The 26,470-nt window shown below is 40.9% G+C and overlaps 1 protein-coding gene across 1 annotated transcript in view; it reads left to right on the top strand.

The window, feature by feature from the left end:
* The window catches only part of TOP6BL (TOP6B like initiator of meiotic double strand breaks), a 107,060-nt gene that overhangs the window by 50,089 nt on the left and 30,501 nt on the right, over positions 1–26,470 (top strand). Inside the window, exons 5-7 of the mRNA XM_068976428.1 lie at positions 8,727–8,836; positions 21,116–21,199; positions 25,547–25,602. Coding sequence (XP_068832529.1) covers positions 8,727–8,836; positions 21,116–21,199; positions 25,547–25,602 — 250 coding nt within the window. The remainder of the gene's footprint in view (positions 1–8,726; positions 8,837–21,115; positions 21,200–25,546; positions 25,603–26,470) is intronic.

Raw genomic sequence — 26,470 nt, 5'->3', positions numbered from 1 at the left:
AACTCAGTTTTTTAAAGGACATGCTGGTTTATTTAGTAGTTCTTTAAGCAAAGGCTTATGCAAAGAGTTGGACAACTGAACTGATGGAATAGAAACATTTTAAGTTTCTCATTCTTTAATGGTAGTTTGGCTCTCTAAAAGTCCAGATTCAAAGTTAATTTCCTTCAGATGTTTGAAAATAGTACTCAGTTATCCTCTGGCATCTGGCATTGTTGATGAGAAGTCTAACTCATGTTTCTTTTGGCTAAGTTGATTCTCTTTTGTAGCTTTTAGGGTTTCCTCTTTATCCTTGTTATTCTGGGTTTCATTGTGATATGTTTAGTGTGTGGTTCAGTCATTATTTATTCTGAAATTTTTTTAATTTTAATTTTTTTAGTGTTTTTGTCTTTTAAAGTTATTCTTAATGTCTTTTATCTTTTCCTTTTAATTGATACATAATTCACATGTCATAAAATATACCATTTTAAAGTGTACAATTTAGAGGTTTTAAGTATATGCACAAAGTTGTACAACTATCATTGCTATTCATAACATTACATTTTCATCATCCCTGAAAGAAATCCTGTACCCATTAGCAGTCATTCCTCTTACCCCTACCCCCTGTCCTTTGGCAAATACTAATCTACTTCCTGTCTTTATGGATTTGCCTATTTTAGATATTTCATATAAATAAAATAATATGTGGCCTTTTGTGTCTGGCTTAATGAAGCATAATGTTTTCAAGATTCATTCATGTTAGTATGTAGCATGTAATAGTACGTCATTTCTTCCTATGGCTGAATAATATTCCACGTTTTGTTAATCTCTTCAACATTGTTGGACATTTGGGTTGTTTCCACTTTTTCCTATTATGAGTCATGCTTCTACGAACTTTCAACTGCTGCTAAGTCACTTCAGTCACGTCCGACTCTGTGCAGCCCCATAGATGGCAGCCCACCAGGCTCTGCTGTCCCTGGGATTCTCCAGGCAAGAACACTGGAGTGGGTTGCCATTTCCTTCTCCTTTTAAAATATGCTCTTTTAGAGTATCTGCCATCCATAGGGCTTTCATTTCAAACACTATCTTTAATTTCCAAGATTTCTAATAGAGTTTTTTGCCATTGGTTTCTGTTTAATATGGCAGTGTTTTCTTATTTCATGACTTCTTTTTATATTTGAGGATATAAAATATAGGGCAACTATTTTCTTTTTAAAAATATTTACTTGTTTATTTTTGGCATGCTGGGTTTTTGTTGTTGTGCATGGACTTTCTCTAATTGTAGTGAGTGAGTGCTACTTTTTTTAAAAATTTTAATTGGAGGCTAATTACTTTACAGTATTGTGGTGGTTTTTGCCATACATTCACATGAATCAGCCATGGGTGTACATGTGTTCCCCATCCTGAATCCCTCTCCCACCTCTCTCCCCATCCCACCCCTCTGAGTCATCCCAGTGTACCAGCCCTGAGCATCCTACCCTGTCTCATGCATCGAACCTGGACTGGTGATCTATTTCACATATGATAATATACATGTTTCAATGCTGTTCTCTCAAATCATCCCACGTGAGGGCTATTTTTAACAAAAAGTCGTGGACTCTAGGGCACAAGGACTCAGTTGTTGTGTCTCATGGGCTTAGTTGCTCTGTGGCAAGTGGAATCTTCTTGGACAAGGGATCAAACCTATGTCCCTTGCAATGGCAGATGAACTCCTATCCACTATACCACCAGGCAAGTCCTAGAGCACTTATTTTAAAGTTCCTTTCAGGTTGTTTCATTAATTCTGTTTCCTCTGGTATACGCTCTCTCTGTTGGTTGTGATATGTGTCATATTTTTCATGTTATTGGTCTTTGTCAGTTGGTAATTTTTAGTTAAGAGCTGATTGTTCATGATCCCTTTGTCCTGAACACATCCTACATTGCAGCCTTCCAGTAGGAGTTTCTCTGGATTGCTGAGCCCTTATCGGCAAGGGATATATCTTGGACTAAAACTTTGAAAGTGGCAAGATAATAAAGCTCTTTTATCTTAATAGAATATACTGTTCTGAGTCTCATCTGCATTTACATTCCATGGCTCCAAGGCCCTTATTCTGCATCACTGATGCTTCTGCTAGCATCACTTGACTTGTAACCGACCCTCAGGTAGACGAGTACCAAATCTTTGGCTTTTGTTCATGTTTTGTTCTATCTGTGGCCTCTGTGGCTCTTGCTTTTAAACCTGTTGGTGTTGCAACATTGGCCCCATGTTTTTTTTCCAGTCCATGCCCCAAACATGGGACATCTCTTGTCCTTACTTACCACTGGGGACTGTCTCTCTTTTTCATTTCTGAAGATTGGGGAAGAATACAAAATGGAGTACAAAATGAAGTACAAATGTATACCTTGGAATACAAAATGAAGCAGGGCAAAGGCGAAGAGAATACACTGGTCATAGCAAACACCCTCTTCCAACAACACAAGAGACGACTCTACACATGGACATCACCAGATGGTCAGTATCAAAACCAGATTGATTCTATTCTTTGTAGCCAAAGTGGAGAAGCTCTGTATGGTCAGCAAAAACAAGACCGGGAGCTGACTGTGGCTCAGATCATGAATTCCTTATTGCAAAATTCAGACATAAATTGAAGAAAGTAGGGAAAACCACTAGGCCATTCAGGAATGACCTAAATCAAATCCCTTATGATTATGTAGGGGAAATGACAAATAGATTCAAGGGATTAGATCTGTTAGGCAGAGTGCCTGAAGAACTGTGTATGGAGGTTTGTAACATTACACAGGAGGCAATGATCAAACCATCCCCAAGAAAAAGAAATGCAACAAGGCAAAATGTTTGTCTGAGGAGGCCTTACAAATAGCTGAGAAAAGAAGAGAAACTAAAGGCAAAGGAGAAAGGAAAGATATACCCATCTGAATGCAGCATTCCAAACAATAGCAAGAAGAGATAAGAAAGCCTTCCTAAATGAACAATGCAGAGAAATAGAGGAAAGACTAGAGATCTCTTCAAGAAAATTAAAGATACCAAGGGAATATTTCATGCAAAGATGGGCACAATTAAGGACAGAAATGGTATGGACCTAATAGAAACAGAAGAGATTAAGAAGAGGTGGCAAGGATATAAAGAAGAACTATACAGAAAAGATGTTAATGACCCAGATAACCACAATGATGTGATCATTCACCTAGAGCCAGACATCTTGGAGCGTGAAGTCAAGTGGGCCTTAGGAAGCATTACTACAAACAAAGCAGGTGGAGGTGATGGAATTCCAGCTGAGCTATTTCAAATCCTAAAAGATGATGCTCTTAAAGTGCTGCACTCAATATACCAGCAAGTTTGGAAAACTCAGCAGTGGCTACGGGACTGGAAAAGGTCAGTTTTCATTCCACTTCCAAAGAAGGACAATGCCAAAGAATGTTCAAACTACCGTACAATTGAGCTTATTTCACACACTAACAAAGTAATGCTCAAAATTCTCTAAACCAGGCTTCAACCGTACATGAACTGAGAACTTTCAGATGTTCAAGCTGGATTTAGAAAAGGCAGAGGAACCAGAGATCAAATTGCCAACATCCATTGGATCATGGAGAAAGCAAGGGAATTCCAGAAAAACACCTGCTTCATTGACTATGCTAAAGCCTTTGACTGTGTGGATCACAACAAACTGTGGAAAATTCTTAAAGAGATGAGAATACCAGACCACCTTACCTGTCTCCTGAGAAACCTGTATTTGGGTCAAGAAGCAACAGTTAGAACTGGAGATAGAACAACAGGCTGGTTCAGATTGGGAAAAGAGTATGTCAAGGCTGTATATTGTCACCCTGCTTATTTAACTTATATGCAGAGTACATCATGTGAAATGCCAGGCTGGATGAATCACAAGCTGAAATCAAGATTGCCAGGAGAAATATCAACAATATCAATATGCAGATGACACCACCGTAATGGCAGAAAGTGAAGAGGAACTAAAGAGCCTCTTGATGAAAGTGAAAAAGGAGAGTGAAAACGGTAGCTTAAAACTCAACACTCAAAAAACTAAGATCATGGCATCCAGTCCCATCACTTCATAGCAAATAGATGGGTAAACAATGGAAATAGTGACAGATTTTATTTTCTTGGGCTCCAAAATCACTGCAGATGGTGACTGCAGCCGTGAAAATTCAGGACTGATTTCCTTGAGGATTGACTGGTTTGATTAATAAAAATTGATTTCCCCCCAAATAGCTACTCATTCTTTAAGGAAATTAAGATTTCTAGAGAATTCCAATTTATTGACAAAACTTTTCCTCATGTATCTACATTTGTTTTCCCCATTCTGTACTGTATTACTACTTTATAGGATTCAGGAAATTTTTTTCTTATTTTACAGAAAGGTAATTGAATCACAGAAGAAAAAAAGGGGGGCGTTGCTCTAGGTCAGAAAATCAGTCAGTGGTAAAACCGAGGACTGAAGCAACTCATCCTGGTTTAGTGCCAACTTCATTAAACTTCAATGCATCATAACCTTGCTGCCATATTATCTTGGGTTTTGTGACTGAATTGTCCTTGAAAAACAAACTAACAGCAAGAAAAATAGTACCTAATAAGATCGGTAGCTTCCCTGGTGGCTCAGAGGTTAAAGCGTCTGCCTTCAATACGGGAGACCTGGGTTCGATCCCTGGGTCGGGAAGATCCCCTGGAGAAATAAATGGCAACCCACTCCAGTATTCGGAGCCTGGTAGGCTACAGTCCACAGGGTCACAAAGAGTCGGACACAACTGAGAGACTTCACCTTCAAGATCGGTAGCTAGAACTTGATCTTGGTAAAGTTCATACTTTCTGAGATGGTTAAAACTTTATTAGATACATAGTATGAATGCTTTAGAGAAAAGTTGTGCCATTATTATAGGATATATTTTATTATTAAAATTTTAAAGTTGAATTCTTGTGTAGTATCAACATTGTCAGCCTCATTTATAAAGTAGAACTTTTAGAGACTGATATATCTTTATTCATATTTAATTTTCCATTTAACACTATTGTAGAAGGGGACTAAGGGAAGGCATTTTATAAAATGAGAAATTTCTTTTTCCGCTTATAATATTACTGCCGGAGTACAGAAAGTAGGAAAGATAGGGCATACTTTGAGGTTCTGTTTGTTGACTGTGATCCAGGACACGCTGATGCTTTGTGTAAAGAGTTCTAAATTGATGTATATAAATATACCAAGTAGTTAATTGACAATTAAATTAGCGAGAGTTTGCTTTTCTTTATTAAAGACTACCTCTTAAAGGACAGACCATACAGTATTAGATCAATGCCTGAGAGGGCCATTCTTGAATTTTTCTGCTTTAAGTTCTAAGTTAGCTCACTTACTGGATTTGTATTATTAAACAGTGAAGTGAGAAATAGATTTAAGGGCCTAGATCTGATAGACAGAGTGCCTCATGAACTATGGATGGAGGTTCGTGACATTGTACAGGAGACAGGGATCAAGACCATCCCCATGGAAAAGAAATGCAAGAAATCAAAATGGCTGTCTGGGGAGGCCTTACAAATAGCTGTGAAAAGAAGAGAGGTGAAAAACAAAGGAGAAAAGGAAAGGTATAAGCATCTGAATGCAGAGTTCCAAAGAATAGCAAGAAGAGATAAGAAAACCTTCCTCAGTGATCAATGCAAAGAAATAGAGGGAAACAACAGAATGGGAAAGACTAGAGATCTCTTCAAGAATATTAGAGATACCAAGGGAACATTTCATGCAAAGATGGGCTCGATAAGGGACAGAAATGGTATGGACCTAACAGAAGCAGAAGATATTAAGAAGAGGTGGCAGGAATACACAGAAGAACTGTACAAAAAAGATCTTCATGACCCAAATAATTATGATGGTGTGATCACTCACCTAGAGCCAGACATCCTGGAATGTGAAGTCAAGTGGGCCTTAGAAAGCATCACTACGAACAAAGCTAGTGGGGGTGATGGAATTCCAGTTGAGCTATTTCAAATCCTGAAAGATGATGCTGTGAATGCTGCACTCAATATGCCAGCAAATATGGAAAACTCAGCAGTGGCCACAGGACTGGAAAAGGTCAGTTTTCATTCCAATCCCAAAGAAAGGCAATGCCAAAGAATGCTCAAACTACTGCACAATTGCACTTATCTCACATGCTAGTAAAGTAATGCTCAAAATTCTCCAAGGCAGGCTTCAGCAATACGTGAACTGTGAACTTCCAGATAGATGTTCAAGCTGGATATAGAAAAGGCAGAGGAACCAGAGATCAAATTGCCAACATCCACTGGATTGTGGAAAAAGCAAGAGAGTTCCAGAAAAACATCTATTTCTGCTTTATTGACTATGCCAAAGCCTCTGACTGTGTGGACCACAATAAACTGTGGAAAATTCTGAAAGAGATGGGAATACCAGACCATCTGACCTGCCTCTTGAGAAACCTAAATGCAGGTCAGGAAGCAACAGTTAGAACTGGACATGGAACAACAGACTGGTTCTAAACAGGAAAAGGAGTACATCAAGGCTGTATATTGTCACCTTCCTTATTTAACTTATACGCAGAGTACATCATGAGAAACGCTGGACTGGAAGAAACACAAGCTGGAATCAAGATTGCCGGGAGAAATATCAATAACCTCAGATATGCAGATGACACCACCCTTTTGGCAGAAAGTGAGGAAGAACTAAAGAGCCTCTTGATGAAAGTGAAAGTGGAGAGTGAAAAAGTTGGCTTAAAGCTCAACATTCAGAAAACGAACATCATGGCATCTGGTCCCATCACTTCATGGGAACTAGATGGGGAAACAGTGGAAACAGTGTCAGACTTTATTTTTTGGCGCTCCAAAATCACTGCAGATGGTGATTGCAGAAATTAAAAGACGCTTACTCCTTGGAAGGAAAGTTATGACCAACCTAGATAGCATATTCAAAAACAGAGATGTTACTTTGCCAACAAAGGTTCATCTAGTCAAGGCTATGGTTTTTCCAGTGGTCATGTATGGATGTGAAAGTTGGACTGTGAAGAAAGCTGAGCACCAAAGAATTGATGCTTTTGAACCGTGGTGTTGGAGAAGACTTGAGAGTCCCTTGAACTGCAAGGAGATCCAACCAGTCCATGTGGAAGGACTGATGCTGAAGCTGGAACTCCAATACTTTGGCCACCTCATGCATAGAGTTGACTCATTGGAAAAGACCTGATGCTGGGAGGGATTGGGGGCAGGAGGAAAAGGGGACAACAAAGGATGAGATGGCTGGATGGCATCAGCGACTTGATGGGCATGAGATTGGGTGAACTCCGGGAGTTGGCGATGGACAGGGAGGCCTGGCGTGCTGTGATTCATGGGGTCGCAAAGAGTTGGACACGACTGGGCAACTGAACTGAACTGATTTATTAAAAAGTATAAGACCGGCTGAGTAATACTTTACTGTATGTGTACCACATTGATTCTTTACCATCTGAGCCACCAGGGAAGCTTCTGTATCCATTATATAGATGCAAAAATCCTCAACAAAATACTAGCAAACCGAATCCAACAACACATTAAAAGGATCATACACCATGATCAAGTGAGATTCATCCTCAGGGATGCAAAGATTTTTCAGTATTTGCAAATCAGTGTGTAATACAGTATATCAACAAGTTGAAGAATAAAAACCATATGATCATCTCAGTAGAGTCACATTCTTTTTTAAACCTGTGTATTACTCCATTGGGTATTTGTTCAATCAGTCCTCTCCTGGTGAACATTTAGACTGTTTCCAATAGTTTGTTATTACAAATAATGCTACAATGAATACTCCTGTGCTTATGCTTCCTTTTATTTTGAAGACAGAATGGCAACCCACTCAAGTATTCTTGTCTGGGAAGCCCATGGACAAAGGAGTATAGTGGGTTACAGTTCACGGGGTCACAAAGAGTCAGACACAACCTAGCCACTGAACTACATCTTTAGGCTGACCTATCCTACAAGTGTAATTACTGGGTCTATATAGAGTTCTTTGTACTTTGCAAAGATGAGCCCTTTATCTGTGCTATGAGCTGTAAATACGTTCTTCCATTCTTGTCATTTACCATTGTTTACAGTGTTTTGTTTGCCATGAGAAAGGTGTCTATTTTTGTATATAGTCACATCTGTCAGTCTTTGTTTCTGGATTCAGAGTTACAAAGGTTTTCCTCAGTTCCAGACTATAAGAAATTGTACCCATGTTTTCATCTGATATTTTTATGGTTTGATTCTTTACATTTCTCTCTCATATTTTGGGATTGAATTTTGCTATATTAAAAAAAAAGTTTCTTTCCAAGTGGATATCCAGAGATCCGATCTTATTTATTTAAAATGTCATCTTTTTCCTCACTGATTTGAGATGTCACTTGAATAATATATTAAACTCTTATATATGTTTGGGCCTAAAAAAAAAAAAAAAAAAAAGTATAAGACCATCAGTTAGAACTAGCAGCTCAGAAGATTTCTGGCATTGGATATGACCTTGTGGAAATGAACTGAAAATACAGATTGATTTAGTGAATTTTCAGTTTGTGTAAAATTGAAAACATGAGATTAAATGTCTTAACCCCATAAAGTAATTCTAAATGTTCCTCAGTTTGCTGATTCATAGCCATTTCCAGTTGTATTTAAAATTCTGCAGATAATCTTGTCATCAGGGAAAAGCCTACTTGGCTCATCAGTTTAACGGACAAGTCCAGTATTTCTGGTGCTTATCCAAACTGCTTGTTCTCTGTTGTTGCCATTTCTTCTCATACAGATATGCAATTCGTACTGCCTGGATTCTTTGCGAACTTGAATTGGACTTCAGAGGAGGCTGGCCATTCTCAGGACACATCAGGGCTAAGACCCTTCCAGATGATTTTTGAGGCAAGTTTTGCTGTGGTTCTATAAATTAATGGTGTTTTGATTCTTATTTTTCTACAAATGTAATAACAAGAAAGAAAAGCTTAGGTCCTTTATAGAACAAAGTAGAAATAAGGCATTGGTTCCCAGACTTCCCTGAACAGATTTTAAATGACTTGCAAGCTTTGAAAATAGTGATGTTTGTGTTCTACTCTAAGAGGTTGTGATGTAATTGGTCTTGGGTGTTGGATTAGTCTGCTTGGGCTGCCATAAAAAAAAAATACCACATATTGGGTGGCTTAAACAACAGAAACTTATTTTATCATGCTTCTTCATGAAGTTAGAAGTCCAAGTTCAAGGTATCGTGTCACCATTTGCTCACATGATCTTTCCTCTGTACATATGTGGAACGAGAGCTTTCTGGTGTCTCTTCCTCTTCTTACATGGACAGTCCTACCAGATTAGAGGTCCACACTTATGACCTCATTTAACCTTATGACATCCCTAAGGCCCTGTCTCCAAATAAGTCAAAATGGTGGCTAAGGCTGCAGTAGATGAATTTGGGGGAATACAATCCGGTCTGTAAGAGGTGTGGCCTGGGCTTTGGAATATTTTTAGAATCCCGGATAATTCCTAATGTGCAGGTGAATTTGAGAACCACTGAAGTAAAACATTGTTTGATTTTGGACCTCCTGAAGAAGAAAGCAAGAATGGATGCCCAGTGCGGATCCTATCTAAATATTTTTATTAGGTTGGTTTAAAGATTTTTATTGATTTATTTGTAGCCCAGATTTGTGAGAGTGACAATTGAGTCCTCCATTCCCATTATCAATTCTCTGATCTTCCCTTTCTTTGAACTGGTGGAGACAAAGAATACGTTAAACACTCTCCCCAAAAGCACGTGGGAGGCTGTTCGCCATGTTGGAACAATTATATCCTTCTTCTAAAAGGAAATGAACATGGTATCAGGACAATAGATCCCTGGATGTGCCATATCATGTTTAGGGGAATGAAGGGTAAACAATTTGGAGCAGTTAATGGTTAGTCAAACAGAGGCAAAAGGAGAATGGGGCAGCAGAGGATGAGATGATTGACTAGCATCACTGACTCAATGGACATGTTGTTGTCCAGTCCCTCAGTCGTGTCCAACTCTTTGCAATCCCATGGACTGCAGCATTCCAGGTTTCTCTTTCCTTCACTTCCTCCTGGAGTTTGCTCAAACTCATGTCCATTGAGTCAGTGATGCCATCCAACCATCTCATCCTCTGTCGCCCCCTTCTTCTCCTGCTTCCAGTCTTTCCCAGCATCAGGGTCTTTTTCAGTGAGTCAGTTCTTCCCATCAGGTGACCAAAGTATTGGAGCTTCAGCATCAGTCCTTCCAATGCATATTCAGGCTTGATTTCCTCTAGGATTGACTGGGTTGATCTCCTTGCTGTCCAAGAGACTCTCAAGAGTCTTCTCCAGCACCACAGTTCAAAAGCATCAGCTCAGCCTTTTTTATGGTCCAACTCTCACATACGTACATGACTACTGGAAAAACCATTGCTTTGCCTATATGGACCTTTGTTGGCAAAGTGATGTCTCTGCTTTTTAGCACACTGTATAGATTTGTCATAGCTCTTCTTCCAAGGAGCTTTTAATTTCTCTTAATTTCATGGCTGCAGTCACCATCTGCAGTGATTTTGGAGCCCAAGAAAATAAAGTCTATGTTTCCCCACTATTTGCCACGAAGTGATGGGACTGGATGCCATGATCTTTGTTTTTTTGAATATTGAGTTTGAAGTTACCTTTTTCACTCCCTTTCACTTTCATCAAGAGGCTCTTTAGTCCCTTTTCACTTTCTGCCATTAGGGTGGTGTTATCTGCATATTTGAGGTTGTTGGTATTTCTCCTGGCAGTCTTGATTCCAGTTTGTGATTCATCCAGCGCCGCATTTCATGTGATATCCTCTGCATGTAAGTTAAATAAGCAGGATGACAACAGACAGTCTTGACATACTCCTTTCCCAGTTTGAACCAGTCCATTGTTCCATGTCTGGTTCTAACTGTTGCTTCTTGACCCAAATACAGGTTTCTCAGGAGACAGGTAAGGTGGTCTGGTATTCCCATCTCTTTAAGAATTTTCCACAGTTTGTTGTGATTTAGCATAGTCTTTAGCATAGTCAGTGAAGCAGAAGTAGATGTTTTTCTGGAATTCCCTTGCTTCCTCCATGTTCCAAAGGATGTTGGCAGTTTGATCTCTGATTCCTCTGCCTTTTCTAAATCCAGCTTGTACATCTAGAATTTCTCAGTTCATGTACTGTTGAAGCCTAGCTTGAAGGATTTTGAGCATTACCTTGCTAGCATGTGAAATGAGCACAACTGTATGGTAGTTCAAACATTCTTGGGTTTCCCTTGTGACTCAGGTGGTGAAGAATCTGCCTGCAATGCGGGAGACCTGGGTTCGATCCCTGGGTTGGGACGATCCCCTGGAGAAGGTAAAGGCTACCGCTCCAGTATTCTGACTTGGAGAATTCCATGGACTGTATAGTCCATGGGGTGGCAGAGTCAGGGACTTTCACTGTCACTTTTGCTTGAACATTCTTTGGCATTGTCCTTCTTTGGGAGTGGAATGAAAACCGACCTTTTCAGTCCAGTGGCCACTGCTTAGTTTTCCAAACTTGCTAGCATATTGAGTGTAGCACTTTAGCAGTGTCATCTTTTAGGATTTGAAATATCTCAGCTGGAATTCCATCACCTCCACCTGCTTTGTTTGTAGTAATGCTTCCTAAGGCCTGCTTGACCTCACACTGCAGATGAATGACCACACCATCGTAGTCATCCAGGTCATTAAGACCTTTTTTGTACCGTTCTTCTGTGTTTTCTTGGCACCTGTTAATATCTTCTGCTTCTGTTAAGTCCTTGATGTTTCTATCCCTTTTTGTGCCCATATTTGCATGAAATATTCCCTTGGTATCTGTAATTTTCTTGAAGAGATCTCTCGTCTTTCCCATTCTATTGTTTTCCTGTATTTCTTTGCACTGTTCACTTAAGAAGGCTTTTTATCTCTCCTTGCTATTCTTTGGAACTCTGCATTCAGATGAGTATATCTTTCTGTTTCTCCTTTGCATTTTGATTCTCTTCCTTTCTCGGCTATTTGTAAGGCCCCCTCAGAAAACTACTTTGCCTTATTGCATTTCTTGAATCTGAGCAAATTCTGGGAGATAGTGGAGGACAGAGGAACCTGGCATGATGCAGTCCATGGGGTTGCAAAGAATCGGAGAGGACTTAGCGACTGAAGAAGGACAGCAATAGTTATGGAACTATTATTGTCAGTTCAGTTCAGTTCAGTCGCTCAGTCGTGTCCGACTCTTTGCGACCCCATGAATCGCAGCACGCCAGGCCTCCCTGTCCATCACCATCTCCCAGAGTTCACCCAGACTCACGTCCATCGAGTCCGTGATGCCATCCAGCCATCTCATCCTCGGTCATCCCCTTCTCCTCCTGCCCTCAATCCCTCCCAGCATCAGAGTCTTTTCCAATGAGTCAACTCTTTGCATGAGGTGGCCAAAGTACCGGAGTTTCAGCTTTAGCATCATTCCCTCCAAAGAAATCCCAGGGTTGATCTCTTTCAACCAGAATGGACTGATTGGATCTCCTTGCAGTCCAAGGGACTCTCAAGAGTCTTCTCCAACACCACAGTTCAAAAGCATCAATTCTTCGGCGCTCAGCCTTCTTCACAGTCCAACTCTCACATCCATACATGACCACTGGAAAAACCATAGCCTTGACTAGTCGGACCTTAGTCGGCAAAGTAATGTCTCTGCTTTTGAATATGCTATTTAGGTTGGTCATAACTTTTCTCCCAAGGAGTAAGCGTCTTTTAATTTCATGGCTGCAATCACCATCTGCAGTGATTCTGGAGCCCCCCAAAATAAAGTCTGACACTGTTTCTACTGTTTCCCCATCTATTTACCATGAAGTGATGGGACCAGATGCCATGATGTTCGTTTTCTGAATGTTGAGCTTTAGGCCAACTTTTTCGCTCTCCACTTTCACTTTCATCAAGAGGCTTTTTAGCTCCTCTTCACTTTCTGCCATAAGGGTGGTGTCATCTGCATATCTGAGGTTATTGATATTTCTCCCGGCAATCTTGATTCCAGCTTGTGTTTCTTCCAGTCCAGCGTTTCTCATGATGTACTCTGCATATAAGTTAAATAAGCAGGGGGACAATATACAGCCTTGATGTACTCCTTTTCCTATATGAAACCAGTCTGTTGTTCCATGTCCAGTTCTAACTGTTGCTTCCTGACCTGCATACAAATTTCTCAAGAGGCAGGTCAGGTGGTCTGGTATTCCCATCTCTTTCAGAATTTTCCACAGTTTATTGTGATCCACACAGTCAGAGGCTTTGGCATAGTCAATAAAGCAGAAATAGATGTTTTTCTGGAACTCTCTTGCTTTTTCCATGATCCAGAGGATGTTGGCAATTTGATCTCTGGTTCCTCTACCTTTTCTAAAACCAGCTTGAACATCAGGGAGTTCACAGTTCACGTATTGCTGAAGCCTGGTGTGGAGAATTTTGAGTATTACTTTACTAGCATGTGAGATGAGTGCAATTGTGCGGTAGTTTGAGCATTCTTTGGCATTGCCTTTCTTTGGGATTGGAATGAAAACTGACCTTTTTCCAGTCCTGTGGCCACTGCTGAGTTTTCCAAATTTGCTGGCATATTGAGTGCAGCACTTTCACAGCATCATCTTTCAGGATTTGAAACAGCTCAATTGGAATTCCATCACCTCCACTAGCTTTGTTCGTAGTGATGCTTCCTAAGGCCCACTTGACTTCACATTCCAAGATGTCTAGATGAGTGATCACATCATCGTGATTATCTGAGTCATGAAGATCTTTTTTGTACAGTTCTTCTGTGTATTCTTGCCACCTCTTCTTAATATCTTCTGCTTCTGTTAGGTCCATACCATTTCTGTCCCTTGTTGAGCCCATCCTTGCATGAAATGTTCCCTTGGTATCTCTGATTTTCTTGAAGAGATCTCTAGTCTTTCCCAATCTGTTGTTTTCCTCTATTTCTTTGCATTGATCGCTGAAGAAGGCTTTCTTATCTCTTCTTGCTATTCTTTGGAACTCTGCATTTAGATGCCTATATCTTTCCTTTCCTCCTTTGCTTTTAGCCTCTCTTCTCTTCACAGCTATTTGTAAGGCCTCCCCAGACAGCCATTTTGCTTTTTTGCATTTCTTTTCCATGGGGATGGTCTTGATCCCTGTCTCCTGCACAATGTCATGAACTTCATTCCATAGTTCATCAGGGACTCTGTCTATCAGATCTAGGCCCTTAAATCTATTTCTCACTTCCACTGTATAAGCATAAGGCATTTGATTTAGGTCATACCTGAATGGTATAGTGGTTTTCCCTACTTTCTTCAATTTAAGTCTGAATTTGGCAATAAGGAGTTCATGATCTGAGCCACAGTCAGCTCCTGGTCTTGTTTTTGTTGACTGTATAGAGCTTTTCCATCTTTGGCTGCATAGAATATAATCAATCTGATTTCGGTGTTGACCGTCTGGTGATGTCCATGTGTAGAGTCTTCTCTTGTGTTGTTGGAAGAGAGTGTTTGCTATGACCAGTGCATTTTCTTGGCAAAACTCTATTAGTCTTTGCCCTGCTTCATTCCACATTCCAAGGCCAAATTTGCCTGTTACTCCAGGTGTTTCTTGACTTCCTACTTTTGCATTCCAGTCCTCTATAATGAAAAGGACAGCTTTTTGGGGTGTTAGTTCTAAAAGGTCTTGTAGGTCTTCATAAAACCGTTCAACTTCAGCTTCTTCAGCATTACTGGTTGGGGCATAGACTTGGATAACTGTGATATTAAATGGTTTGCCTTGGAGATGAACAGAGATCATTCTGTCATTTTTGAGATTGCATCCAAGCACTGCATTTCGGACTCTTTTGTTGACCATGATGGCTACTCCATTTCGTCTGAGGGATTCCTGCCCGCAGTAGTAGATATAATGGTCATCTGAGTTAAACTCACCCATTCCAGTCCATTTTAGTTCGCTGATTCCTAGAATGTCGACGTTCACCCTTGCCATCTCTTGTTTGACCACTGCCAATTTGCCTTGATTCATGGACCTAACATTCCAGGTTCCTATGCAATATTGCTCTTTACAGCATCGGATCTTGCTTCTATCACCAGTCACATCCACAACTGGGTATTGTTTTTGCTTTAGCTCCATCCCTTCGTTCTTTCTGTAGTTATTTCTCCTCTGATCTCCAGTAGTATATTGGGCACCTAATGACCTGGGGAGTTCCTCTTTTGGTATCCTATCATATTGCCTTTTCATACTGTTCATGGGGTTCTCAAGGCAAGAATACTGAAGTGGCTTGCCATTCCCTTCTCCAGTGGACCACTTTCTGTCAGACCTCTCCACCATGACCCGCCCATCTTTGGTTGCCCCACAGGCATGGCTTGGTTTCATTGAGTTAGACAAGGCTGTGGTCCTAGCGTGATTAGATTGACTAGTTTTCTGTGAGTATGGTTTCAGTGTGTCTGCCCTCTGATGCCCTCTTGCAACACCTACCATCTTACTTGGGTTTCTCTTACCTTGGACGTTGGGGTATCTCTTCACGGCTGCTCCAGCAAAGCACAGCTGCTGCTCCTTACCTTGGATGAGGGGTATCTCCTTACCACCACCGTTCCTGACCTTCAACGTGGGATAGCTCCTCTAGGCCCTCCTGCGCCTGCGCAGCCACCACTCCTAGGGTTGCCCCTCCTGGCTGTGGGCCCTGGCTTCGGGCATGAGGTGGCTCCTCCCAGCTGCCACCCCTGGCCTCGGGCTCGGGGTGGCTCCTCAGGGTCACTGCCCCTGGCCTCGGGCTTGGGGTGGCTCCTCAGGGTCACCGCCCCTGACCTCAGACGCGGGGTGTCTCCTCCCGGCCACCCCTGACCTCGGACACAGGGTGTCTCCTCCCGGCCGCCACTGGCCTTGGACGTAGGGTAGCTCTTCCTGGCTGCCGCCCTGACCTCGGAAGCAGGGTGTCTCCTCTCGGCCGCCCCTGACCTGACCTGTCAGGTAGCGAAAAAAAAAACAACCCCCCAAAAGCCACTTGATTCCAGTGAACCAAGGAAAACAGTGCTAGAAAAGGAAATCATGTGTTTTACTCAGTCTGAACAAAAAGTGATAATTCTTATACCTAGCATATGTATTATTCAAGCCTCCTGACAACTCTATGAAGTGGCTAGGACAAGAATGTCAGAGAATTTGACTGTCTTTCCCAAGGTCATTCCATAGTTAAGTGACAGAATCTGAATCAAAGTCTGACTCATATTGATCAGTGCTATTTCAATATTTATTCATTCCGTTAGATACCTCTGTTTGTTCACTATAGCTTCACTGTCCTAGAAAGAGTCGCAAGGTGTTACTTGATCCCAAGGAACTCGCAATCTAGGAATATCAAGGAAATGATAGATAAGTAAACAAATAATTACAATACAGTGTAATAGAGATTTTTTCTGGGTGTAAGGAGTTCAGAGATGAAAGAATAAAAAATTATCATCAGAGTGATAAAATTTCTTTCTTTCTTTTTCCCTATTGCAAAAGCAGTGTTTCTCTCAAGAAAGTCAAAGTGTACATTGAGAGCACAGATAATTTGACTTAATCAAGGTGCATGTCTGGGTTCATATCTTTCCACATAAGAGTGGGACGTTTCAGTTTAAGGTTTCCAGAACGGTACACCTCCAGTCTGGCTGTGGAAATTGGTGATTGGAAATAAGTAGAGGTCAAGGTCATTGGAGCTGAGGAAGTCAGAGAATTTTGGAACTAAGTTCTCACTTAGACTGGTCATCTGCTTGGATGTGGAAGTCAACCAAGATGATGACAGGACTTAGAGTACAGAGGACAGTTGCGCTTAGTGCCAGTTAATCCGTCGGTGGGGAGAAGTAAGAGTAGTATAACCTCAGAGGACCAAGGATTCCGGAAAGCATTTGTTCTGTTCTATCTCATTGTCTTTGATACTGTGCAGCTTTTAGACAGATACTAGAATGAAGAGAATGGGGAGAGGAAAAGGGGAGGTCGTGAAAAGATTTCATCATACGTGTATACTTCAGGTGGGGAGAAGGGTCAGGTAGCAAGGTTTACAGCAAAGGCTGGTGAATGGAGACATCTGTGAAAAGGTGGCAACAAGTGATCCACTGCTTTGGGCATGTGGGGAAAGCTAATTCCAGGGAAGACTGAGGGAAAACTTCATTTAAGAAAGATGCTGGACTTCCCTGGTGGTCCAGTGGTGAAAACGCTGCACTTCCAGTGCTCCCACTGCAGGGGCCGTGCATTGAATCCCTGGTCTGGAAACTGAGCAATGCCAGGTGGTCAAAAAAAAGGTTGCTGGGTTTTGTGTTTGTGTTCAGTCCTGCACCTTGGAGTCCATTAGGCTGGGTAATATGTCCTTCCAAAAACAATTTGATTTTGCACGATCTTGACAGATTTATCCATTTTTGTATTCATTTTTGTTATAATGGTAAATGATACAATGACTATATATATATATATATATATATATATAAAAACATATCTATCTCTGTTTCTCTTATTATCCATCATCTGAGTACTTACCTATTTAAGCAAAGAAAGAGACACTGACATTCTCTTATAAAGTCATATAGAGCCCATAACTGCATCAGTTCAGTTCAGTCACTCAGTCGTGTCCGATTCTCTGCAACCCCATGAATCACAGCACGCCAGGCCTCCCTGTCCATCACCAACTCCCGGAGTTCACTCAAACTCATGTCCATCGAGTCGGTGATGCCATCCAACCATCTCATCCTCTGTCGTCCCCTTCTCCTCCTGCCCCCAGTCCCTCCCAGCATCAGGGTCTTTTCCAATGAGTCAACTCTTCGCATGAGGTGGCCAAAGTACTGGAGTTTCAGCTTCAGCATCAGTCCTTCTAATGAACACCCAGGACTGGTCTCCTTTAGGATGGACTGGTTGGATCTCCTTGCAGTCCAAGGGACTCTCAAGAGTCTTCTCCAACACCACAGTTCAAAAACATCAATTCTTCAGCACTCAGCTTTCTTCACAGTCCAACTCTCACATCCATACATGACCACTGGAAAAACCATAGCCTTGACTAGAAGGACCTTTGTTGGCAAAGTAGTATCTCGGCTTTTCAATACACTATCTAGGTTGGTCATAACTTTCCTTCCAAGGAGTAAGTGTCTTTTAATTTCATGGCTGCAGTCACCATCTGCAGTGATTTTGGAGCCCCCCAAAATAAAGTCTGACACTGTTTCTACTGTTTCCCCATCTATTTGCCATGAAGTGATGGGACCAGATGCCATGATCTTTGCTTTCTGAATGTTGAGCTTTAAGCCAACTTTTTCACTCTCCACTTTCACTTTCATCAAGAGGCTTTTTAGTTCCTCTTCACTTTCTGCCATAAGGGTGGTGTCATCTGCATATCTGAGGTTATTGATATTTCTCCTGGCAATCTTGATTCCAGCTTGTGCTTCTTCCAGCCCAGCGTTTCTCATGATGTACTCTGCATAGAAGTTAAATAAGGAAGGTGACAATATACAGCCTTGATGTACTCCTTTTCCTGTTTGGAACCAGTCTGTTGTTCCATGTCCAGTTCTAACTGTTGCTTCCTGACCTGCATTTAAGTTTCTCAAGAGGCAGGTCAGGTGGCCTGGCATTCCCATCTCGTTCAGAATTTTCCACAGTTTATTGTGATAAGTGTATATTTAAAAATATAAAATACCTCCCATAATCTATCATATGATTAGACTTGTATTTAAGGGTAATGACTGAAACATGACTCAGTGGTAATTTCTGCTGCCCAGGACTGGCAGCATATGTTTTTTCCTGATAACATATAAGTTCACTGTTTCTGAGGCACATTAGGCCTGGGGTACTGGCTGTGAAAGACTGTGTAGTGTCTCTTCCTCCCTCCCCCCATCTCTCTTTCTCTCAATAATTTATGAGTAGGTCTTAAAAGGAGCTATTAGTTTTGTGTTAACTATCCTCTGCTGACCTGACATTATTTCACTTTATATTCTCAGTCTGGATTAGGTGCCAATCATTCCTGTGTATTTTTTTAGCTTGTCTTATATGTTTAAATCATAAAGCTTCTTCACGTTATCACATAAATTATTTATTTCATCTTTCTCTTCTACTTAAGTGAAACCTCTTCAAATTTAGAGATGGTTTTACTTATCTCTATAAACGTAGGCACATAATAAACATTAAGTATTTTATCAATGAATACATACATATACATATTCAGTAATCATATGTAAGCATTGCCCATAAGGTTCCGTAAGAAATAATGCTAGATTACATAATATCTGATTCAGATAGCTAGGTACAGAAAATGAGCTTTCTTGGAGAGGTAGCATTGTATAGTGAAAGGTGGGCTTTGGAGTTCTCAGATCTAGGTTTGACTCCCAATTCTGCCAGTTAATTAGCTATGTGTGACCTTGGACAAATTAATTAACTTCTTTAGTCTCATTATCCTCACCCATGAAATGGGGATATCTTCTACTTGTATGTAAACTGCTTGGGATGTAGCAGGTGTTCAGTAAATGATAGTTCCCATCATTATTAATTGTAGACCCTCCCTGGTAGCTTTTCAAGGAACTTTCACTTGTTTGGTTGCCTTACTGCTAGATATAATTAAGCCCTTTATATGATACACGCTATAATCACTAAGGTTACAGAAGTTTGAAACTGTTCCAAGAAGTTGTTTTTGAAGTGTTAAGTATGGAAAATGCTTTAAAGAGACCATTGCTTTTCTGCATTTGAACATTTTATAATAAACATTTTAAAAATAAGGATATGACTGTGGTATGTATGCTACAGTTAGTGTTTAACTACTGCTACTTACACATGTTAATAATCCTAGATTTGTTTACAGATTTTTCTAATAATCCCCATCCATTTTTCTAATATTTTCAAATATTTTTATAATAGTTATTCTAATCATCCCCACCCATTGCACAGTTATTGATCTTTTTTTCAGTGAACTTATAACAAAGCATTATAGTAGTTTATTCTTCTTTATTAGCTATTTGCATGTTTTTTTCTTTATTGTGTTGAGATTTTGAGGTCTGGGACCTTTTTTCTCCTTTAATATGTACCTAGTATATGAGTCTGTATTATCTGAGCCACTAATAAAAACTCACTGATTTCTGACTCTATTTCCTCTTCTTTAACTTATCTAGTTTTTAGGAGACACCTTCTAACTATGGTTTTAAGGACATTATATTAAATGTAAAGAGCTTCCCTGATAGCTCAGTTGGTAAAGAATCCGCCTGCAATGCAGGAGACCCCAGTTCAATTCCTGGGTCAGGAAGATCTTCTGGAGAAGGGATAGGATATCCTCTCCAGTGTTCTTGGGCTTCCCTCATGGCTCAGCTGGTAAAGAATCCTCCTGCAATGTGGGAGATCCGAATTCGATCACTGGGTTGTAGTATAGGAAAGTGGTTAAAGCTAAAGCTTTGGAGCCAGATCAGCAAGAACTTAGCAAGGTTGTTTAATCTCTTTGAACCGTTTTTTTTTTTTTTTTTAATGGAGGGCTTCCCTTGTGGCTCAATCCATCTTCTATGCATGGGAGACCTGGGTTCAATCTCACTTTCATTCACTTTCACAGAACACAGACCTTCTTACTTTTGAGCTTCTGCTTTACAGCTTTTCCTTAAAAATAAATGTTTGGATGAACTGATTAAGGTTTAAAAATAGGTTCTCTTTAATGTCTGCTCCTTTGACTCCATTGAGATTCTTTGGTTTTTAAAATTTTATTTATTTATTTTTCGCTGTGCTGAGTCTTCATTGCTGATATGGGCTTCTCTCTAGTAGTGGCAAGCAGGGGCTACTCTCTAGTTGTGATGTGTGGGCTAATTGCGGTGACTTCTGTTGGAGTGGAGTGCAGGCTCTAAAGCACATGAGCTTCAGGAGTGGCAGTGCCTGGGCTCTAGAGCACAGGCTCAGCAGTCGTGGTGCTCGGGCTTATTTGCTCCATGGCCTGTGGGATATTCCCGGATCAGGGATTGAACCCATTTCTTCTGCATTGGCAGGTGGATTCTTTACCACTGAGCCTCCAGGAAAGCCCCACTGAAATTCTTAATACAGATTGACCCTTATTAGGATAGTAGACTTAAGCTAGGATTACTCTTCTCAGCTCCAATCTAAATTACTTTTTTCCCCCTGGATGTCTGAAAAGCTTTCTGAGGTGTAGTTAGTTTTATAAGAAGAAATATCATAATTTAATTCATTTGTGCCCTTGAGTTTGTGCTTATATGGTGGATGTTTTTGTTATAGGCTGATGTAAAGCCCAGGACTTTGATGACAGATAGTCTGGTTATAAAGAATTTTTTACGCAAAATCATCACTGTGCTCCCCAAGGTAAGTGGTTCTTTTTGCACAATAATAACTCTCTTGTTTAAGTCATGTGTTTTTAAAAGACCTCTACTCTGTAGGGCATGGGAGCATCTGATTGGTTCTCTTTCTTTTTATGACAGTGATTAAAAGTTTTAATATTGAATTGGTTTGGTTCCTGTATCTCTAAGGCAGGCTTGGTATTGGCCATGTGACATCTTTGAGAGCCTGTGGATATAGAGAGAACTTTGTTTTAGATTCATATTTTCACTGCCTTACTGTTTTATTGTATCACTTTGAATACCTCGTTTCCCTCCTCTGTGCTGCTTTTTTCTTTTAAACCCGGATAATAAACTGCTGGTTATCTCCTTCTTTTCTAAAGTGACTATAAGAGTAAATAAGGAAATTCTGACTTTAAACTCAGGAGAGCTAAAGTTTTTGTTATTACCTGTAGTTAGAAACGCGTATAAAGTCACAGCAATAAAGTGTGCTGTGTAACTTCCCCTGTTTTTCTTGCAGGTTTCCTCCTATTTCTGTCTTAAGCAAGATTCAGTATTTATTTTTAGCCAATCTCTAGTCCAAGTGTTCACCACATATTCATTCATTCAGCTCTCCCAGTACCCCTGTGAAGTAGGTTTTATCATCATCATCCCCATTTTACAGCCCAGGAAACTGTGGCACAGGTGTTAAATAACTTGCAGAGCCACAATTTGAAAGGAGACAGTCTGGCTCTAGAGTCTCTTATTACCCATGATATTATGTAGAAAGAAAAAATATAGGTTGAAGGTAGAAAATAATTACAACAGTAAAGTAAACTGGAGGGAGAACATAAGAGTCTGATGGGGATAGGAGAAGAAAAAACAAAGAAAAAAGCATGGAGTTTCCATATATGAAAACAATGGAAGCAATAGAGAAAGAAACGGATAGTTCTTTAAGAAGGAGAGAAGAGATACATTAGGAGAACAGTAGAGGACAAAGGGTAATATTTCCCCATCAGTTCAGTTCAATTCAGTCGCTCAGTCGTGTCCGACTCTTTGCGACCCCATGAATAGCAGCACGCCAGGCCTCCCTGTCCATCACCAACTCCCAGAGTTCACTCAGACTCGAGTCCATCGAGTCAGTGATGCCATCCAGCCATCTCATCCTCGGTCGTCCCCTTCTCCTCCTGCCCCCAATCCCTCCCAGCATCAGAGTTTTTTCCAATGAGTCAACTCTTCGCATGAGGTGGCCAAAGTACTGGAGTTTCAGCTTTAGCATCATTCCCTCCAAAGAAATCCCAGGGTTGATCTCTTTCAGAATGGACTGATTGGATCTCCTTGCAGTCCAAGGGACTCTCAAGAGTCTTCTCCAACACCACAGTTCAAAAGCATCAATTCTTCGGCGCTCAGCCTTCTTCACAGTCCAACTCTCACATCCATACATGACCAGTAGAAAAACCATAGCCTTGACTAGTCGGACCTTAGTCGGCGAAGTAATGTCTCTGCTTTTGAATATGCTATTTAGGTTGGTCATAACTTTCCTTCCAAGGAGTAAGCATCTTTTAATTTCATGGCTGCAGTCACCATCTGCAGTGATTTTGAGCCCCAAAAAATAAAGTCTGACACTGTTTCCACTGTTTCCCCATCTATTTACCATGAAGGGATGGGACCAGATGCCATGATCTTCGTTTTCTGAATGTTGAGCTTTAGGCCAACTTTTTCACTCTCCACTTTCACTTTCATCAAGAGGCTTTTTAGCTCCTCTTCACTTTCTGCCATAAGGGTGGTGTCATCTGCATATCTGAGGTTATTGATATTTCTCCCAGAAGTCTTGATTCCAGCTTGTGTTTCTTCCAGTCCAGCGTTTCTCATGATGTACTCTGCATATAAGTTAAATAAGCAGGGGGACAATATACAGCTTTGACATACTCCTTTTCCTATATGAAACCAGTCTGTTGTTCCATGTCCAGTTCTAACTGTTGCTTCCTGACCTGCATACAGATTTCTCAAGAGGCAGGTCAGGTGGCCTGGTATTCCCATCTCTTTCAGAATTTTCCACAGTTTATTGTGATCCACACAATCAAAGACTTTGGCATAGTCAATAAAGCAGAAATAGATGTTTTTCTGGAATTCTCTTGCTTTTTCCATGATCCAGAGGATGTTGGCAATTTGATCTCTGGTTCCTCTGCCTTTTCTAAAACCAGCTTGAACATCAGGGAGTTCACGGTTCACGTATTGCTGAAGCCTGGCTTGGAGAATTTTGAGTATTACTTTACTAGCATGTGAGATGAGTGCAATTGTGCAGTAGTTTGAGCATTCTTTGGCATTGCCTTTCTTTGGGATTGGAATGAAAACTGACCTTTTCCAGTCCTGTGGCCACTGCTGAGTTTTCCAAATTTGCTGGCATATTGAGTGCAGCACTTTCACAGCATCATCTTTCAGATTTGAAATAGCTCTACTGGAATTTCATCACCTCCACTAGCTTTGTTTGTAGTGATGCTTTCTAAGGTCCACTTGACTTCACATTCCAGGATGTCTGACTCTAGGTGAGTGATCACATCATCATGATTATCTGGGTTATGAAGATATTTTTTGTACAGTTCTTCTGTGTATTCTTGCCACCTCTTCTCAACAATATCTTCTGCTTCTGTTAGGTCCATACCATTTCTGTCCTTTATCGAGCCCATCTTTGCATGAAATGTTCCCTTGGTATCTCTGATTTTCTTGAAAAGATCTCTAGTCTTTCCCATTCTGTTCTTTTCCTCTATTTCTTTGCATTGATTGCTGAAGAAGGCTTTCTTATCTCTTCTTGCTATTCTTTGGAACTCTGCATTTGGAGGTTTATATCTTTCCTTTTCTCCTTTGTTTTTTGCCTCTCTTCTTTTCACAGCTATTTGTAAGGCCTCCCCAGACAGCCATTTTGCTTTTTTGCATTTCTTTTCCATGGGGATGGTCTTGATCCCTGTCTCCTGTACAGTGTCACGAACCTCATTCCATAGTTCATCAGGCACTCTATCAATCAGATCTAGGCCCTTAAATCTATTTCTCACTTCCACTGTATAATCATAAATTGTTCAATAGGGTTCGACTCTGCAACCCCAAGGACGGCAGCATGCCAGACTTCCCTGTCTATCACCAACTCCTGAAGCTTAATCAAACTCATGTCCATCGAGTTGGTGATGCCATACAACCATCTCATCCTCTATCATCCCCTTCTCCTCCCGCCTTAAGTCTTTCCCAGCATCAGGGTCTTTTTAAATGAGTCAGCTCTTCGCATCAAGTGGCCAGGTGGCCAAAGTTTGGAGTTTTAGCTTCAGCATCAGTCCCTCCAATGAATATTCAGGATTGATTTCCTTTAGGATGAACTGTTTGGATTTTCTTGCAGTTCAAGGGACTCTCAAGAGACTGCTCCAACCCCACAGTTCAAAAGCATCAATTCTTCTGCGCTCAGCTTTCTTTATAGTCCAACTCTCACATCCATACATGACTACTGGATAAACCATAGCTTTGACTAGATGGACCTTTGTTGGGAAAGTATTGTCTCTGCTTTTTAATATGTTGTGTAGGTTGGTCATGATGCTAAAGCTGAAACTCCAGTACTTTGGCCACCTCATGCAAAGAGTTGACTCATTGGAAAAGACTCTGATGCTGGGAGGGATTGGGGGCAGGAGGAGAAGGGGACGACCGAGGATGAGATGGCTGGATGGCATCACTGATTTGATAGATGTGAGTCTGAGTGAACTCTGGGAGTTGGTGATGGACAGGGAGGCCTGGTGTGCTGTCATTCATGGGGTCACAAAGAGTTGGACACGACTGAGCGACTGAACTGAACTAGATTGGTCATAGCTTTTCTTCCAAGGAGCAAGCATCTTTTAATTTCATGGCTGCAGTCACCATCTGCAGTGATTTTGGAGCCCCCCAAAATAAAGTTTCTCACTGTTTCCAATGTTTCCCCATCTCTTTGTCATAAAGTGATGGGGCTGGATGCCATGATCTTAGTTTTCTGAATGTTGAGTTTTAAGCCAACTTTTCACTCTCCTCTTTCACTTTCATCAAGAGGCTCTTTAGTTCTTCCTCACTTTCTGCCTTAAGGGTGGTGTCATCTGCATATCTGAGGTTATTGATATTTCTCCAGCAGTCTTGATTCCAACTTGTGCTTCATCCAGCCCAGCGTTTTGCATGATGTACATAATCTGTGACTAATTAGAATTCTAAGGTAGAACTCAGTGTATTTAGGATTCAGAATTTGAACACAGACAGATGTTAACTATGTTTAGGGAAATTGCAGTGGAGGAGGGGAAGATGATATAAAGAGTATCTTCTTTAGGAATTGAGTATGGAAGTTTTAATCCTTGTTCTGGTTCATGTTAAATATCACACCCCATTTATTTTTCAGATTAGATTTAATTTCAGTGTAAAGGTAAATGGAATCCTCTCTGTGGAGATCTTTGGGTAAGTCCTTAATCCCTGACTTAAGTTTATGCAATGGTTCTACAGTTTTTCTGTTATTATTGTCCTATTTCCAGTGGGTTCACAGTTTGATTTCTTGACTCAAAGTCACTTTGAAACTTATTTTCCAAGACCCCCACATTTTCTTATTCTAGATTAGTTTTTAATAAATAAGTAGATTAACCCTTTCATGCCTTTCCCTTTCACTGGACCATTTTCCTCTTGGTTGTGCGTGCTCCGTCACTCAGTTGTATCCAGCTCTTTGTGACCTCATGGACTGTAGCCAGCCAGACTTCTTTGTACATGGAATTTCCCAGGCGAGAATACTGTAGTGGGTTGCCGTTTCCTATTCCAGGGGATCTTCCTGACCCAGGGATCAAACTTGTATCTCTTGAGTCTCCTACATTGGCAGACCACTGTGCCATTCCCCTTGGTTAGTGAAGTGAAAGTCACTCAGTTGTGTCCAACTCTTTGCAACCCCATGGACTATGCAGTCCATGGAATTCTCTAGGCCAGAATACTGGAATGGGCAGCCTTTCCCTTCTCCAGGGGATCTTCCCAACCCAGGGATTGAACCCAGGTCTCTCGCATTGCAGGTGGATTCTTTACCAGTTGAGCCGTAAGGGAAGCCCAGGAATACTGGAGTGGGTAGCCTATCCCTTCTCCAGGGGATCTTCCTGACCCAGGAATCAAACCATGGTCTCCTGCATTGCAGGCAGATTCTTTACCAACTGAGCTATCAGGGAAGCCCGTTCCCCTTGGTTAATTGGTTACCAAATTTCAGTCATCTCTGGAATTGGTGCTAATGGGCCAAAATTTGTATCAGGCAGAAATTGGTCTTAGAGTCTTTAAGATATGGCTTAGCTTTTCT

This window comes from Capricornis sumatraensis, chromosome 8 (genome assembly GCF_032405125.1).
Source record: "Capricornis sumatraensis isolate serow.1 chromosome 8, serow.2, whole genome shotgun sequence".
NCBI classification, from domain to species: Eukaryota; Metazoa; Chordata; class Mammalia; order Artiodactyla; family Bovidae; genus Capricornis; species Capricornis sumatraensis.
The sequence above is the reverse complement of the archived record's forward strand: the minus strand, read 5'-3'. Positions and strand labels throughout refer to the sequence as shown.